This window comes from Morone saxatilis, unplaced genomic scaffold (assembly GCF_004916995.1).
Source record: "Morone saxatilis isolate NCDOM2014 unplaced genomic scaffold, NCSU_SB_2.0 Contig15, whole genome shotgun sequence".
Taxonomy (NCBI): Eukaryota; Metazoa; Chordata; class Actinopteri; family Moronidae; genus Morone; species Morone saxatilis.
In genome coordinates this window covers 12,542,200-12,560,608 of record NW_023339707.1, presented here as the reverse complement: position 1 = coordinate 12,560,608, position 18,409 = coordinate 12,542,200, and the positions used below count along the sequence as shown (strand labels likewise).

The window sequence follows — 18,409 nt, the reverse complement described above, 5'->3', positions numbered from 1 at the left end:
AATAATGGTGAGCAGGACTGTATGTACACAGTAGTATTATCAGGACAGATCAAAGCTGTTGTTACAACTCAAATATATTTCACTGATAAACTGCAAAACTGAAACTGAAATGCTTTATAAATAATGCAAATGATAATTTCTGACACAACAAAGTAGAATTTTTATTTAAAAAACAGACATCTCTTACTCTTAAAACTTGTGCATATTGTCACAATCATTGTCAGAAAAAAGGTCACTAAATAGTGATTATCCAAGCTGGAGTGAACATTCATTACATTAGGATCATTGCAACTGACAGCCATTGTCCCACAGTCAAGCAGCCACTCCTGAATGCAAAGTCCAAACTCTTTTAGATAATCCCCAACCACCTTCAAATGTCTTTCAGGAGTTCCCATCATAAATAAACTTAAAACAAGTTAAAGCCAATCTGAACGTCTTCAACAGATGTGACTGTTTTCACTTTGTCCTCCATCTTTAACTGTCAACTCAGTATGGCCAAATGCCCCAAGCTCCGCAGCATGAAAGCTCGTTTGGATCACTGTTGAGTTGGCTCCCCGGACCGGAGTCTGATGAAGGGGACACAAGGTGCCAGAGGTCACCTGATGGGCAGGCAGGGAGGTCAGCTCAAGGTCCAGTGCTGGTAGAGGTCAGCAGCATTACAGGGGTCCATCTGAATCTTGTCTCCTTTCAGCTGTAAACATTGCCCACTACTGGGATTCTTCAGAAGATTTTCCTGGAGAGTAGCATCATAGAAAGGGGGATCAATACAGAAGCCTAAATAAATTGCCTGTTATATATCAATATACTACAGGTAAGCAAAAAGGTACTCGTAGGTCACAGGACTATGCAGTTATCAACACCTGAACTGTTCTTTTAACCATTCTATGCTGCACTGTTAAGTCTGTCCAGCAAGCATAAATACAAACAATACACACACAAAGTGTAAAAGCAACAATATGTGGTTTCTATAGGAAATATCATGCACTGGAATATTTCTTTGTTGGCTGCGGTGACTTCTTGGAGTCTCTGCTCGTTACCCACCGTGCTCCAGTGTTAATACTACACTAAGCTAACCTTACCTTACCAGAAGCTAGTTGTGGACACATATGATAGTGATATGGATTTCCTTAACCAACGCTCAGCAAGAAAGTGAATAAGCAGATTTCAAGTGCTCCTCACCTCTGTAAAGACCCACTCCTGTTGTGGTGGCAAACTGGTGCCCTTCCCCTTCCGCTGGCATAGCTCGATCTTTACTTGCTCCGACTGGGGTGCAGCATGAAGACACAGCTGCTTTCCAATGTTATGTCGCAGCTCCTTATGGGATGAGTATTCAAAGTACTAGAAGAGACAATCAACCAATCAGAGACTTAAATGTCCCACAAATGATCTTCAGTTCTTAATTGCACATGTGTGAGTAAGAGTCATTGTACCTGGTTGCCTCCCATGTCGTGACACTGGTACATGATCAAAGGTTTACCTCCCTGGTTGTTCTCTCCAACATCCAGACAGGTTTTAGATCCTGAGTTTCTAATCTGGTGCGAACACGGACAGAAAATAACAATAAGATACAGCTGTAGTTATGCAACATGTGCTTTGTATTATATTGTTGATATCCAGATACAGACAAAGGGAAACGAGACTCACTGCTCCGAATTTTTCTGGGGTCAAGTCTGGAATGAAGGCTTCTGGGTAGATTGTGTTTAAGTACCAGGTGAAGTTCTTGCAATGAAGCCTCTCTCTCAGATTTAGACGATCAGAGATGTCCCCATACTTATTCTATAACAGGAAGGGAGTGTATTTGAAACTCTGAGAAACAATCACTTACATTAACATGATAATATCAGCTTGTTGCAGCAGGGAGTATACTGTATATTCTAGTCAAAAACGTGGTGAAAGAAGGGTGATAAATGGTCTTTAATTCAAGTGCGTTCAACATTTGAGCACTGTAACTCCTCTCATCAGGTCACACTGACCTCCTTGGCCATCACTGCAGCATTGTTGTTGCGGCGATAGTAGATATTCTTGTAGTCGTCCATCCAGACCTCAGCTAGGCGCACCTGGTTGCGAGTGATGACCTCTGTGCCCTTGGGGAAGGTGTGGGGGCTCTTGGTGCGGAAAACATGGCCCACTACAGAACAAGGGATGATCTCTAGTTGACCCCCACACTGCCACACCTGTGAATCACATTTGACACAGGTACATTTAGACTCTAAACTTGATAAGGACAGGGAGACTTACTAAGTAATGAAGTAGAACTGTGGGAGTAAAGATAAAGAGACTGACCCTGAAAGACATCTCCACATTTTCACCGCCCCAGATCTCCATCTTGTCATCGTATGTTCCAATGTGTTCAAAGTACTTCTTCGAGATTGAGAAAAGACCGCCGGCAAAAGTAGGTGTTCTGAAATTTTCATAGGCAGATACAAAAACGTTAGACACTTTAATGATTTAGGATGTTCAGTGAAACCAACATGAGCCTTCTTACTTTACAGGGTACGTTTCATCCTTGCGCAGTTTCCTCGCATCCTCGGGGATTGGCTCCCAGCCGAATGTCAGGCTCCAGTCAAAGTTACCTCGGTTGAAAGCGCGGTTAGTAGCCACAGGTTTGTTGAACTGAAAGCTGTTGAGGTCAATGGTGGTGATCTCAGGACTAACCACAGCAGTGGGCTCCTCAACAATGCGGGCCAACAGGGGCTCTAGCCAACCATGGAAACACTCACCTAGACGGCAGAGAAAGGATCACTTTATATCTACTTCTAAACCTTTGCTATGTGACTCAATTCAGGCACTCTCTAATACAGTTTCTGGAGTTTGTTTCAAGCGCTTAATTAAACACTCGACTAAAGGTTTTACTGAGAAGTTGATTAAATACCATGTGAACAAAGGGTTTAACTGTTTTAAATTGTCCCAAAACATGGATAAATAACGGATAGAAACTATTAACAGAATTACAGGTAATATGAGGTGCTTTTTTGCAGTGGTATGTACATCTTAGTAAGGATGGGAAAACATCACACTAACCCCCTAACCACGGACCCAACGAGCTTCACACAGCTGCTTAAAAAGCCCACTGTGGCTTGTTTATTGTTTTGGTTGTGTGTGTGTGTTTTCTTACAGTGTGCGTCGAGAAAGGTTAGCACTTCGCCCTGAGCAATACTGGCACCCAGCAGCCTGGCAGTGATGAGGCCCTTCCTCTCCAGCTGCCTCACTACACGAACAATCTTCAGTGGACGCACATATTCCTCCAGTTGGCTCTTCAGGTGCTCTGAGGAAATAAAAACATCTTCTGTCATGTTATTTAAAAAAAAATGATGATGTTATCTTGGGTGAGAGAGTGGTTGATCCCTTGCTGCAATTATGTGTATGCAGGGTAAACTTTACATCACTGTTATAGATGCAACACAGATCACTTTGAACCATACCCAATAGTGATGCTTGTTGTGGTCAGAGGAGGAACAGACTTTAAACCTAAAACCAAAAGTGTTCAGTGAAGCAATTATTTCCAGCAGCTCGCTGCCCCAGAGAAGAAAAAGTCCATCATATTAACATATGTGAGACCACTGGCAGAAGAAAGAGCAATAAAGTGGAAACATTGCTGGTAAAACTGGGCCACACTTCCGTTCTAAAGGCATTCATGGCCACAATGCACGCTGCACATTTGTCATAGGTTTCGGTCTAAGTAAATCCACCAACCACAAGCTGCTCTGATAGCAAAAAGGGAAGTTTGGGTATAGTAGCAAATGTGCAAATACAGTTGAGGGTAGCGGAACTTACGCATATGAAAGAAACAACTGACACAATATTTCAAGCTCAGTCCGTAGGTCATTCATTGTTAATAAATACTCAATGCAACGATACAAGTAGCAGTGAACATGACTCAGTCATTTTTACACCTGCTTTGCTCTGCAGGGTTGGTCAGGCTAGTGTTATATTTAGTAGTATTTCTAATGACATCTGTGGTCAGCATTTATTTTCTTTAGGTCCAACAACTGAAATGATGTGACACTTGAAATATTAGCTTAAAACACTGCAGTAAACCTGATTTTAGAATAGATTAGATTCAACATTATCGTCGTAGCACACAGTATGTACAGTACATGCAGTTTGGAATCTGGGCAAACCATAGCAAATAAGCTTATAGATACATTTAAAGACAAACTAATACATAGAACAAACAATAGACCAATGGTGTAGTGATATAAGGTTGAAAAGCATGCTTATTTCTACCAGCTGAGTCATAAATTTTAACCTTTTCCCTGTATTATAAAAAACAATTACAGACAACTCAATTATGTTGTTGCTGTACAACAATATGTGACAGTATTTGCACAGTAAAATCATTGCATAGCATTTGTTTGTGAAAGATTTTGCTATGCAAACATAAAACAAAGCTGCACCCGTACATCAGACAGGCTCCTTTAATCGTAACTGTCCGTCACTTTTGCCAACTCTTACTGAGGTGGAGGTGCCCTTAGAGAGTCTGTAGTCAAGCTGGTGCTCACTACTGTAATTTGTATCTCCCTGGAGATCAGGCTTGTGGACATAAAATACACAGGCTCATCCTCATTTGTGACAGATAAGTGCCTTCTACTATTAGTAAACCCACCTGATTGTTATTGTGTGTGCATGCTGCTAAAAAAAGCTAACAGAATTCTGGGTTATCTTATCAAAGCTCACAGCTTAAAACGACTGGAATGCTGCTCTAAAAACTCTGAAGGTCATTCTAATCAATTAATTACTTATAACCTGAGACCTAATAGATTTTACCTGTTTGATTTTCTATCGTGTTGTTTGAAATTGTCTCTTCACTAACCAACTATTCTGTGAGACAAACTTTTTTTTACAGTGAAAACAGGTGTTCAATTTTATCTTTACATCATATGTTAAAGGTCAGTAAAGAAAGCAAAATGATGATCAAACTGAACTCCAAGCCTCTCTTACATGGTCTTTTATATTTTTCGGTCTGTGAGTATGTTTTGTTATTGTGTGTTCTTTTTCCACACCTGCAACACTGGCGTCATCTACCAAGATGATCTCTTTGAGAAGCATAGCAGGAGATGTGTGCAGGACGCTGTAGACCGTCCTGAGGAGGGTGGACCAAGCCTCATTGTGGAAGACAATTATAACACTGGTGGTAGGCAGAGGAGGACAGCGTCGAAACTTCCTATCCACGCACCTGAGCGAGGTGATCCACGTCAAAACACAGAGAGAGAGAACAAGACAAATGAAGCGTTAAAAAGTGAGAGCCATATCTGATCAAGAGAAAGTCACAGACCGTCTTGCAGTGCTAGGTATAACAACGTATTTGCAGACATTTGAGGTCTACTCACGCACACTTTATATAGCCCAATGTGCAAACAGTTCATCTAAAAAGCCACTTGTTCTGCAAAGCAAACAGCTCAAAGCCTATCGAGCCTGTGACGTGTTTAGATAAAAATTAACAGTGAGAGTGGAAGTATTTACGACAGCACATATAAGGCCTCAATTATCCAGGATACTGACTCGCACACTAATGGAGAGTGCGATATGAAAATGCATGTAAATAATTTACCACTCTGAGCATGACCCCAGCTGGGACCATGGATATTATCTGGCCTGCTGTGTACATGTCAGCACACCTGTTGGTAAAACAGTGATTATTCCGTAATATCTAAGTTTATTCCGAGAACACTTACTCTGGAGGCCTCGTGTCATCCCCAAGACTACGGCTGAGCGAGATGTGGTCGCTGGCAAACTGGTTGAAACAGTGCCGTGTCATACCCTCCTCCTTCTCCTTCTCCTCCTCTGGGGACATGTGGTCTTTGTGAAATGCCTTCCCATCAGCCCCAGGGCCGTTGGGGTCCTGAGGTGGTCTCTCCAGGTGAGGTTTGAGCTCAGCCTGAGTGTAGAATCCAGAGGGGCAGTTGACGTCCTGGGTGGGCTGCTCCTGTACTGGTGGTGGCTGTGGGGCTCCGATCTGGAAGCCAATGTTGTTGACGGCCTCTCGGACCAGTCCGATCACCTTGTCCCTCTTGTCCACCAGCTCCTGAAACCAGGGGTCACCAGCAGGCGAAGAGCCAACATCCCTCTGGAGGACCACTAAGGCCACCATGAAGAGAGTCCCCCCAAGGAGCACCAGCTTAAGGGGGGACATACGCCGGCGCAGGAACAGACGCATGTTTAAGAATCTGTGTCCTGAAGGCTGTTCAAAAAAAGAAAAAACAAAACTAAATCCCCAGAAACTGGCCACCGCTTATCTGTAACTCATACCTTCCTTTACTCTCCAAACATTCAGCGAGTAAAAAAAATAAATAAAAAGACATCAAGCAAAAGAAAAATCCCTTAAACCGGTTTGTGCGTCTGTACAAGTGTCATAGCAGCAGGTGATCTAGCCAACCTCGCTTCTCCTTCCCCTCCGTGTCTTCAGGAAACAGTCCCACAGGGGGCGGGTGGAGAGAACAGGGAGGTGGAGAGTGTGAACAAACACACCACACCTCTCCGTAAACACCTGAATTCACCTGCTCTGGACACAGTCCTCCAGGACCCACGTGGCAGCAGGTGGGCTGCGGCACTGCTGGCTCACCCTGCAACTCCCACACCGGTTAATAAATGACACACTGCTCCTTGCTACACCTGCTCCCATGATACCTCACCAATGATAATCTGTCACCTTGCAACAGGAAGCAGAGTTTGCGACGTGGAGCATGACAGGGCCATAACATCACACAGTCACACAATAAGAGTTTCCTGCTATGTAAAACAGGATATCATTGCCAAGTATGTCATCTGCGTGTCCTAAGGTGATGACTGTTCAGTAAGAGACTCACTCTTACTTAGTGATAATTAATTTACTCTATTCTCAAGCCAGCCTCCTTCATAATTGATTCAAGAGGACACTCTTTTGGTGTTCCAGAAAAAAGAAACCACCACAGCGGTCTCTACGTTTCTTTCTGGTAGGCAACCAGTTAGACCAGTTTGATGTCATCACACCTAACACAAAGGATGAGGAATGAGAAACATTTGATCAGACAGACTTAAAATATTTTTATTATGTGGGTCTGTAACTCTGGTTTGACAGCCAACATAATGTCGTTTCCCCATCAGGCCAGCGTTTAGTATTTTCGGAAAGTTACAAGTTTGCTTGACAGAAAAATCATTTTACATATAAACATGTTCACCAATCTACACCTTAAAGTAATCTGAAGCACAAGTAGACAAACTGCGGCCAATAAAAGATGCTGAGTACTGACAAAAGTCACTCGGCGCTATGAAAATGAAAGAGGAAGAGTTGACTGAAATCATGTCATTCAAAGTATGTAACATGACGTCTTATCTATTAAAGCGGATGTGGAAATCACACATTTGACAAATGAATAAGACCTGGCAGTCAATAACACAAATTTAACCGAGACGCGACTGAAATATGAATAATAAAAAGGGTTTCTACTTCTCCAAAATGCCGCCACTTACCTAAAACTGAGGAGCAGTTGTCGCCTCTTCTGTTCCGGGTGATCTGATATTTCTTTATTTGAGTGGAAAGTTGCCAAAGGAGTCCGTTGCGGTCTTTCCAGTTTCTTGAAGTTGTCAAACAATAGTTCTGAGCGAACCAGGATACAGCAGGTCCGTGGCCTCCCGGCTCTCCCTTTGAGCCGCACAGGTGCCATTTGTTGAAATGATTAGCTGCAGAGTCCCCTGCTGGCCGCGCGCTTCTTTAAAACGGACTTGTTTCCGTGAAGCACGTAGGAAACAGAGCACGAGCTCCTCCACCGAAATATCATACAAAATGTCAAATGCAGGAAAGAAAAAAATACAGTAAATCCCAAAAACTACGAAAACGAACTAACAATAAAATGAAAAAAGTCGACAAATTAACTAAACAAAAAAAATACATTTTGTTAAAATTTAAATGTCACTTGTATTATATTGGCTATCATGCAGCTACAAGAGGTTCAATTTATATGCGACACAAAAACGACAACAACACACAAACAAAACACCAGTATACTAGTGTCTGTTACAGACACATTACAAGTCCCTGTATCATGAGCCTATTATAGTAACATTCGTGCTTTTTCATCAGGGATTAGGGGGAATTTATGTCGCTTAATTAATGTTCAGCATAGAGTGCTGTAAGTGAACATTGCCATTACCTCAACAGAAATTCATTATTCATGTGGAAGCAATTAAATACTCTCTCCTGTATCACCCCCCTGAAACTGTAGACTGATTTATTCAGAAAAGGAGAAGGAGGCGTCTCTCAGGTTACTGTCACAGGGAGAAATCTTGATTGCAGGCTGCTGATTGACATGAGAGCTAAATTAAAGCCAAACAAATAGTGCACCTCTAAGCAGGCCAAAGCTGGGTTGTGAAATAAACTGTTGGGGAAGTCGTTTTTCTTGTGAAAGAAACAGTTAGTTTGCTCTTGATCTTTAGTCGATTGTTGGGGAAGAAGTGTTTGATGTTTGAAATGCCCACAGGCTTTTTCTAAAACAGCAATAATCATAAATATGTAATATAAACATATTTTTTAATATTAATTCGTCTCAACACAGCTAAATAAGAGCAAATGAAGGTAGGTGGTAGTCTTGTTCTCTACTGTAGAGATCTAAAAACATCAACAGAGACAATAAACCGAACAAACACAATCAATGCAAAAACAGCCATTTATTAATTTCTTATCCAAGGGGAAATGAATCAAATAAATCATTGCACTATTTCTTACACTCTGCCACTTTTTTAAAGGAAAATGCAAGTGTTTAGTTGACCTTTCATTTTAAGGACAGAGAGGGATAAGTGAAAGTGAGGATCTTTTTTTGTACCCTATGAAGGCAGCACTTTTAGGCTCAGACAGAAAAGTGAGCATATCAACACCAGGTGTAAAGCTTGTCTAAATATAAAATGCACCTTCGCTCTTCAGCAAACATACAGTCCAATTAATTTGGCCTCTAGTACAATGATTAAGCTCCTTCCTCAGTACCAAAGGCAATGCAAAGAGTGGTTTTCTTCAGTAGTAGTTTCATTGTGGACAAAAATATTCATTTTTACATACATTCACATCATTATTGTTTTGAATGATTAATTTTGGGGGGTTTCAAGCCTCCATGTGCCAAATACAACCAGCGAGCGTCAAATACTGTTGTGTAAAGTTGTGAATATTGGTCCATGAAGTATGTGGACCTTGGAACTGCATAATCTCAAGGCAATATTTGTGAGCAGACAGATAATTCCTGCATACAGTTAATCCTGAAGCTGTCAGGAAACCAGTTTACGTTCGCATGTTTTAACACAATCCAAAATATACGTTTCGTAGGCTTTTGCTTATTTAGGTTGGAATGAAATTAGTCAAAATCACAGTCCAGTAAAAGGCGCGTAGACATAATTCTCTTCAAAGGATCATTTTGACACAAGAAATCAGGAATGGGCACACAACTCTGAGGAATAATATAAAACATGCCTTGCAGCAACCAGTTTGGCAAGAAAGCATTGTCATACAGTATCATAAAAACCTCACAGTGAAAAGTTACAGTATGCCCCTTTATAGATAAAGATCAGCATTCAGCTACGTGTGCTCACACCCATACAGACACACACACACACACACCCATACACTCTCACACACTTATATAAAATGTTTAATAACAGTTTAACAATCTCAGTACCGTGATACTAATGCAACTGTTCTTCCTTCCTGTCATACTTCTTGTTTTTGGCTTGAACCAAAAATACATTGCAGGGAGCAAGTAATCAATCGAAAATACATTTCAGTGAACCACAAACAGCCTTGTGTCCAGACTGTGGCTAATCACAGGCTGGAAGAAACAAAGAAGGCCCTGATAAGAAACACAGCCAGTCGAGCCAAGGTTATTGTGTTGGTTTTTTTTAATCTGTGTATGTGTTCTCCTTCATGAATAAGTCCACAACAAAAAAAAAAGCGTTCGTCACTATCAACGACAGTGACGTTACCGTGGCCTTTGCTGTCAATAGACGAATAAATTACTTAAGGTTACTGTACTTTTGAACAGAATCATTAATGTGTGTTTCATATTAAACATTTGTTCTTTGGTCATTTTCATCCTTCATGTTGTCCTTGCATATTTTCTTTTAAGTAACATAGTTTTGTTTTATTTGTGTATGTATATTTTCTTTTTTGTACAAGGTCATCACAAAAATCTATCCGCACGAAAAATAAATAACGACTCCAGATGAAATACTTGTACTATTGCTCATAAACACAAGCATAGCCACTTCCGTTCTAAGGCAACTGGGGTTCATGATCTCTCGAGCAGCTTGGGAAAAAGCCTTCAAACGTGGACAACGTCCTACATGTGTGCATCTGAGTATGTGACAACACACAGACAGGCTGGGCTCGTCTGTGTCGGTCGTCTCTTGTCCCCAGTGTGTTCGCACCGTGCCTCGGTGCTCATCACCGAGCTGACCACTCAGTCTCTCTGCAGTCTCTGTCTTGTCAGTGCAGTGGGAGTCACGCTGCGGTCGGCCTCTCTGTTGTTAACTGCCCGGGGGACCGCTGGTGAGGAAGTAAGTGGTCATCTCCCCCTTCCCCTTCACCTTGACAACACCTCGACAGTCCAGCTGGTATCCGTTGTTGGCCAGCACGTGGTATAAGTCTGTGGTCACCTAAGAGAGAGGACACAGACATTTGACACCCAGGATGTAAGACACTCAACCCTTCCAAAGAGAAACACTGTCAGTCCCAGTTTCACATCGAATAATGTTATGCCTTCATTAAGACTGAAGCCACAACTACTTTAAATTGGCATATTAGGAATTTAAAAAGTAGTTTATTTTGTATAAATGCATAGCAAAATAGATCTAAATATCTAATAGTAATAAGACACATCCAAAGAAAATGTATCCACATCAATTTTGACAATCAATTGAGTTTAAGTCATTTATCAGGACATTCATACAGAAATTTCTGCTTTTTTCTATTTTATATAATTGGGAAATGTTTGGAATAGACTTTTTTAGGATCTCACATGTGAAGATATGTTGCTTCTCTGTGTTTTATATTATTGTAAATTGGATATATTTGAGTTTTGGACATTTAGTTGAATAAAACAAGACATCTGATGGGGCAGTTTTCTATGTTTTTTTCGAATAGTAATAGACTAAACAATTCACCACTAAATCAAAATAATCAACATATTACTTGAGAATGGAAATTAGTTGCAGTTCTACTATTTATTAACTGTGTATTATAGAGGGCTTTTTGACTTGCAGTAACACATACTGTACAACAGATGGCAGCATTGTTCTGACTCTAATCTATCCAGCAACCATGTGGGTTTGATTTGTGGCAAAAAAAAAAAAAAAAAGACAAATCTGACTACAGCTCTCAGCTAGGCTGGTGTTCTTCACACATTTTAAATTACGTATTTACATCAACTATACTTCCACGAATGAGATGATAAATAATAAAACTGAGAATTTTGTCCATAACTAACCAAACTGACACTGCTTCTCTGAGGAACATGGTGTTCACGGTGGTATTATTTCCCTCTTCAAGATGAGAATACAGGGAATTCACATTTAGCTTTCTGCCCGAGAACAGCATGTCTGGTGCTGACAGGGACTTTTGCTAAAGGGCACTTCTGCAGAACAGATGTCTGAAGGACTGTGCACTGATTGTATCTGTAGAATTGGTATCTGTATGACTTTCAGAGCATACACAGATGCCACTGTCCCTCTCAGATACTACAAACAGTACTTGGAAATGTGCACGCCTTGGAGTGATAAACCTCTCGGGCTGAGGAAAGACGACTGCAGTGTGGTCTTTTTTTATGTAGAAGATAATAAAAATGCAGTACTTACAAGATGCAATATTTGCGTATGAATAAACACACCTGATAGTTTTTACTGACACAGCATAATGACTCATTTCTGTGTTACTAGATTGGTTTCGGTGTTGGTCGATTCACTTAAACAAGAACTAAAACAGCTTCTTGTGAACATAAAACTTAAAGTTAAAAACTACTGAGACGAGTGTGCGTGCAGTACCTGGATGTAGTCTGGTACTACCTGTGCTGTCCATCGGATTTGACTGTGTTCCCCCAGATATCATACTGCGGTTTCCTGGCTCCAATCACCCCTGCTACCACTGGCCCCATGTTCAACCCTGAAAACAAATCACCTGGCTGTGTTACATCATACTAGTGCCACCATATTAACTCAATTATAATGCGGTTTCTAAGGAAGTAGATTACTGGGTTCTCCTTTGACCGGAAAAAGGACTTTTTTAAACAAATGTCAGACCAATCTCCACTACCTTCCAGGCTTACCTATCTTCATCTGGAAGTTGTTGAAGGAGTGCTCGTTGATGTATTTCATCTGCTCTCTAAGCCTCATGGCGTAGTCAGCCAGGGCCAGAATGTGTGAACGGCCCTCTCGGTCGTAGGTGGAGTCGTTGAGGCCAGAGGCTGCCATGTAGGTGGAGCCAATGGTCTTGATTTTCTCCAGTTGACGGAACCTCTCCTCACTGATGATCTAGAGACGAGTAATCAGTGGTGTATTGGGAAGAGGAAATGAGATGAACAAAAGCAGCACTTCAGCTACAGGTCAACAGTCTGGCAGAACAACACAGACAACCAGGAAAAGGTGATTGTGAGCAGTGTTGAACAAACATCTAATTTCCCCAGACTTTATCCAATACATGTTTTCTACATACATTTAATTTGCATTCATCTTCCTCTCTCATGTTTTTCCTTTCTTCTCACCTCGTCAAAATCGGCGATGATCTCGTTGAGCAGCCTGAGACACTCCACTCCCTCGTTGTTAGCTTCCAGCTCCACGTAAAACTCAGAAAAGTTGCTGATGGAGGCAAACATGACAGCGACGCACTCACATGACTGGTAGTACAACTCATCATTCCGACGCTCCCGTGCTAGAAAGTGGGCAGCTACGTCCTTAGGCAGGATGTTGTGGAGCAGGCGGCGATTGTACGCCTGCAGCTCCTCCATCTCCTCCTTCTCCTCTGTGGCCTGAGGAGGAACAGGGAGAGATTTAGTTGCTTAGTCTCACTGGCATGTGACTGGATTCCTGAAGTACTCACAGGTGCTGCTCTAGGTCTTTTTTTTATGGAATATATTTTGACATGTCACAGTAGGAAAAGCACAGGTGTAAATTCTAAGATGAATGAAGGCTGAATTCCATTTAGTTGCTTCAGTTTCAGGATCCTGATATTGTGCATGCTGGCTCACTGTCACACTCTCTTAATGGGAATAAAACAGAGCCATCATTCATATTATTACTATGACAAAATGTCTGTTGTGAAAAGGGAGTATTTTTGGATTTAAATAGTATCTTCAGTTTTATTTTTGTTTTACATGTTTTCTTTACCTGCAGCTTCCAGAGGAAGTCAAGGCGTGCGGTGGACTCCACCTGCTGGCCGTGCAAGTAGAGAGCCAGAACAAACACCGTCAGGATTACAGGGGTCATGACCTTTAGGGATACCTTGGTCACGCTCTCCAGGCTGAGGAGGGAAAGAGGAGTTGACAAGAGTCATGAATGAGCATCTTGCGTGGGAGTAAAATGTGCGCAACCTGACACACACTACAACATACAACAAGTGAAAGCTACTTACCACTGTTCTGCGGTTTCATTGAAACCAGGCCTGTAAAATAGACAAGAGCAATGTCATGTCTACAAACCATATAAGTGAGTGGAATTAGGCATTTAGAAAAACAAAACAATACAACTTACTGTTGTAGGGAATCATTTACAGGTGATAATTGCCTGAGGAAAAAAATGAGAACATATTCAAAAAATAGTATTAGAGCCCAACTGGTACATGAGAAAGTAGGTCTTTTATAATCTAAACCTTATCGTAAAAAAGTAGGCCATGTCCAACCTAAACCACAGTATTGTGACACAGGAGCTAAACTATTCAGGTTGAAAATTGGGAAATAGTAAATGTATGCGTTTGTATATGTGTGTGTGTTCCTGGCAGGAGACTCACAGGGTGTTGGCAATGACCAGCAGGTCTGCGTTGTCAAACAGGGCCACCTGAGGCCACTCTACCAGCAGGAGGAAAGTGAGCTGGATGAGTAGCATCAGAGCCAGCTTCCCTATGCTGCTGATGTGGAGGAACACAGAGCAGGCCAGCAGGGTCAGCAGTACACTGTAGCTGAAATACTGCAGCAGAGAGGAGACAGCGAGGGAGGAGGAGGAGGAGGAGCAGGAAGAGGAAGGTTAGGTGAATATTTATATATATAACATATTTTTCAAAGCACATAGCTCATAGGCACGCACTGTGCATTTGTATAAACACACAGACGATATACACACACGCTTAAATGTTATGGGACTGACCTCTGGGAAATGGCAGGGCATGGCCTGGCTGGAACACAGAGTCAAACCGTCCTCCGCTGTCTTAGTCAGGTTGTGCAGCAGGCAGAGAGTCACTGATGATGTGTTCAGCTCGTCGGCCACACAGTCCTGCAGTTTCTCTCTGCTGCAGGTAAACTGACAGAGAAGGAGGACACAGTCTATAATTTAACCGTCAGACAATACAGGTGAAACAGCAAGAAACACACACAAATGTAATGCTGAAAACAGTAAGCCACCATTATAACACATGTAAATACTTTATTTATAGCTATATCCATGTTTGAGAGTTCTATATATTATTTAAATATTAGCACATAAAAAACATTTTTGATAAAGACCACTTGTTGTTGCTGGCTGTTGGTTATTAAAGAATTTTTACCAAGATATAAACTGAGTGGGAAATTTTCCATTTGAAAAATATTTTAAAAACATAGTTCTCAGTGCCCTGTGCTGACCAAATATGTAAATAATGGTATTTCTAAATGACATCAAATATCTTAAATCTTCCAATAACCTTATGTATTGGCTGGGCCTATCAACAGTCAGTAAACACTGTAACCAGAGGTTTTAATCCAAGAAATATTCATAATTTCCGTCATGTAATTTTAAAAGTTTTGACAAATTTTTTTAAATGCCTTCAGTCACATTGCTCAAAAATAATACAAGACAACAACGTATCCAAATACACTAATAATGAAAAAAATAAAGAGTCCAAAGAATGAGCACTGATGCTGAGTCTAGAAATAGAGAGCAGCTGCTGAACCGAGCAAGCAAGCTACTGAATAAGTCCTTATGAAATCTAAATTGGCTAGCTTGATGTTTGAGTGTGACAATGAGCAACCAATCACAGGCTGAAACAACCCCGCAGGCAGCCAGTAATACAAGTATATTAGCAGACAAAACAGCTATAGACCACAAACAAGGAGAGTGACACAAAAGCACGTCTTACAGTATATACAGCAAAAGAAAAACATTTTTGCTAAACCATAGCCACTGCATAGCTTCTGTGGCTGACGTTTAAAAACCATATTTGTATATTGCTGATGCACAGCAGTGAGGTTTCAGTAGTTCTATGACTCCCAAAACGTTTCTTGTAATTTGGCATATTCATGTTTTTTTTAATCCACACACACCAACACAATGCGAAATAGGTCTACATAATGTTGGTAAATATGACTTTTTTTTTTTTTTTTTTAAATGTGATGGTAAAAATAGCAATAGGATGAATGACAGCTCAACACCCAACTACAGCACCACCTCACGCAAAAACGGTCTAATTTTAAAAATGGTAAGATGGAGCAGAAATTCTTCAAATCTCTTGAAAATCTGATCAGCAACATCTGAAATGAATTGTATGATAAATTAATTGAAGGACAGACAAATGTAACTGAGGCAGCTACAGAAACCCTCCCCTCCTGTCATTGTGGGGGACAACTTAAAGCAACATGTTACATGATACAAAAATTACAAAATGAAGAGCTGTAGTCCCTACCATGTTAGCAAAGGAGGAAATGAAGAGGAGCAGGATGGCGAAGACGCCCACCAGTGTGCTGTTTGCACGAGACTGGACTATTTTCTTGGTTACAGTCTGCAAGGCAACTGGGAAGAGCTTGAATACAGACAGCAAGGAGAAGATCAGATAAGAGAGAGTTAATACCATTAGTGATGCTGGTTGAAGACATATGATAATGACTCTTATCTGAAGACATCTGCAAGAGAAATCATATGAGTGGTGAAGGCCTTGTGTCTCACTTTGATGCAGAAGTAGATGGCACAGATGAAGAGGATGTTGGCGAGGATGATGAAGATGCTGATGTAAAGACCAAGCATAAGTGTTGTTCTGCGGAAGAGAAGAAAACAGGCTTATTAGGATGTATAAGTCTCATTAACCCCTCGTAAACTAATCAAGACCACATTTCCTGTCCACAATTGAAAAAAAAGCAAATTACTGGAGGGAGCTACTTACTTTGGAAAAATGATCATCTGAATGAAACAGATGCAAAAGAAAACTAAGAGAGTGCAGGCCACGTATCCCCCCAAACGATCATCAACTTTTTTGGAGTACTAAAAACAGAGAATCAAAGAGAAATAAGTTTACTTGTACTACAATTAAAGATAAAATAATAAGTATATTCAGTTTATTTGACAGGAAGTTATGGTGACTTACAAACCAACTCCAATCAAATACCAACCTTTTTCTCCAGGTCAGCAGTCTGAAAGGTGAGTAGGAACTTCTTGACATGGTCCTTCCTCAGCTGGTCGATACTGCGTGCATCGATGGCCCGTCCAAGAAACTCATCCACCTCATCCTCAGGGTTCAGGGCCTCCTGAGCGCAGCGGCTATGAGGTAGATGGAACAATAGGTCACTGTGTGCTGTGCGTGTGTATCCGTGTGTGAGTGTGTATGAGGGAATTGGTCTATGCTGTGACAGGCAGGATGACTCAGAGCTAATGTGGTATTAGTGCTGGGTTGGTATGACTGTATAAAACCAACAGTGGGCTCTAAAGTTAGACCGCTACAGTGACAGTCTGCCAGTCAACTGCTAATAACAAAAGCCACCCTAATAACAAAAACTGGGACCAAAACACTCACTTGTCTTTGCTGGATGCTTCATCGATGCCCTGAGAAAAACAAAAACAGAGAGTGAAAACGAGACCAAAATGCAGTGGCAGTGCGGGAAAGAGAAAGAGAGAAAGAGATTATTGTGTAGCCACAGTACAACTGAAAAATAGACAGAGACTCAGACATCTGCACAGCTAATCCCTGAGAGCCAGACTGATGTTTTAATTAATGCTCGGAGGCTTCAAATTACACCCTCTTTGCCCCTAGGGCTCAAACCCTCTGAGATGGAGAGGACAAAAGGAGGAGGAGAGGGGAAGAATGTAGGAAAGACAAGGAAATGAGACTTGTTTTGCAAAGAGAGGGAGGAAGTGAGAGAGTGCGAAAGAGAAATATCTGCAGCTGCAGCCTCATCAGATTACCTTCAGTAGTAAATGATGCACTGGGAATCCCTGGGAGCCCTGTTTTAACTCCTGTTTGTTTGACGGACACAGATCAATACTTCTCACATTTCCATTGTCTCCTTTAGGCTTTAGCACATATACAGTTCTGTACTCATATTTATTGAGTGTCTTATTTACTCCAAGTAAAGGCACAGTTACTAACGATGACAATGCTAATATGCTAATGTTTAGCCGGTATAATGTTTGCCATTTTAGTTTAATGTTTGCTTATTGGACAGTAAATGGGAATTATGGAGTATCCGTAGATCATACATTGAAGAAAGAGTTAAAATGCATAAAAGAAGAGTTTTACTTTACTAAGTGTTGTTGCTAGAATAAAGCCATAGATTGACAAAAAGAAATTTGTTTTTAGAGATTCTATGAGAAGAAGTTAATAAAATGTGTATTCATAGGAAGTTGGTAAGAACTCTGACCAACAATAGGCCTCTGACCCTTGAATGACCATGTAAGAATAGTATCTAATTCTATTGGCTATTCTGAGGAAATAATTTGAGGGCATATTTATGATTTGACTTCAGAGAGTGGAGAAGATGACACAGGAAATCAGATATAGACAAGCAGAACAGGTGCCAGTCCTCAGCTAAGTGCTCCCTGCGTGTACCTCACCATCTGCCTGTAGACTTTGGGCTCCTTGGGTCTGGAGAAGGATCTGTCAGGCACCCAGCGTGGCATCAATCCCTCGGCAGAATTTGCACGTGCTCGCTGCATCTTGGCCATCATGGCTTTCTCCTCTTTCTGGAAGTGAAGAAACCCCCACCAGAGTAAAAGCTTGGTCTTCTATGCCAGGTGACAAACCATTATATTGTTTGTGTGAAATATGGCACTAGTGTGAAGTTCTGAAGAGGTCAAGCAGGTAATCAAGGACGTGTGTGTGTGTGTGTGACCGTTCACTAACCCTCTTCTGGCTGCAGCCCAGCACCAAGAAGGTTTCAATGTTGTTCTCCTTCAGGTAAGCATTCCTCTCCCCTCCAAATCCTGGCTCTACCTCATAGTCCCCGTTCAGATACTGTAGTGTGGCTTTGGTGATGTGGATACGCCTACACCCACCCACACACACACA

General features: G+C 41.4%; 2 protein-coding genes across 2 annotated transcripts in view; both read right to left on the bottom strand.

Annotated features, from left to right (window-relative positions):
- Window positions 1–136: 136 nt before the first annotated feature.
- On the bottom strand, window positions 137–7,643 carry galnt6 (UDP-N-acetyl-alpha-D-galactosamine:polypeptide N-acetylgalactosaminyltransferase 6 (GalNAc-T6)). Its single transcript, XM_035656935.1, has 11 exons — window positions 7,450–7,643; window positions 5,676–6,181; window positions 5,004–5,176; window positions 3,116–3,265; window positions 2,486–2,720; window positions 2,284–2,401; window positions 1,974–2,174; window positions 1,645–1,776; window positions 1,431–1,532; window positions 1,180–1,338; window positions 137–733 (listed from the first exon to the last, which is right to left on the bottom strand). The coding sequence occupies exons 2-11, from the start codon at window positions 6,155–6,157 to the stop codon at window positions 620–622; spliced, it is 1,866 nt and encodes a 621-aa protein (XP_035512828.1). The 5' UTR covers window positions 6,158–6,181; window positions 7,450–7,643; the 3' UTR covers window positions 137–619.
- A 985-nt stretch (window positions 7,644–8,628) lies between these two features.
- Window positions 8,629–18,409, bottom strand: part of LOC118323825 (adenylate cyclase type 6-like) — a 31,184-nt gene continuing 21,403 nt past the window's right edge. Inside the window, 17 exon segments of the mRNA XM_035655854.1 lie at window positions 8,629–10,614; window positions 11,998–12,035; window positions 12,038–12,115; window positions 12,279–12,483; window positions 12,714–12,977; window positions 13,336–13,468; window positions 13,580–13,609; window positions 13,699–13,731; window positions 13,955–14,130; window positions 14,308–14,460; window positions 15,818–15,934; window positions 16,078–16,165; window positions 16,292–16,389; window positions 16,518–16,665; window positions 16,919–16,947; window positions 17,956–18,084; window positions 18,245–18,386. Of these exon segments, the coding sequence (XP_035511747.1) occupies window positions 10,486–10,614; window positions 11,998–12,035; window positions 12,038–12,115; window positions 12,279–12,483; window positions 12,714–12,977; window positions 13,336–13,468; window positions 13,580–13,609; window positions 13,699–13,731; window positions 13,955–14,130; window positions 14,308–14,460; window positions 15,818–15,934; window positions 16,078–16,165; window positions 16,292–16,389; window positions 16,518–16,665; window positions 16,919–16,947; window positions 17,956–18,084; window positions 18,245–18,386 (1,990 nt within the window). The 3' untranslated portion in view covers window positions 8,629–10,485.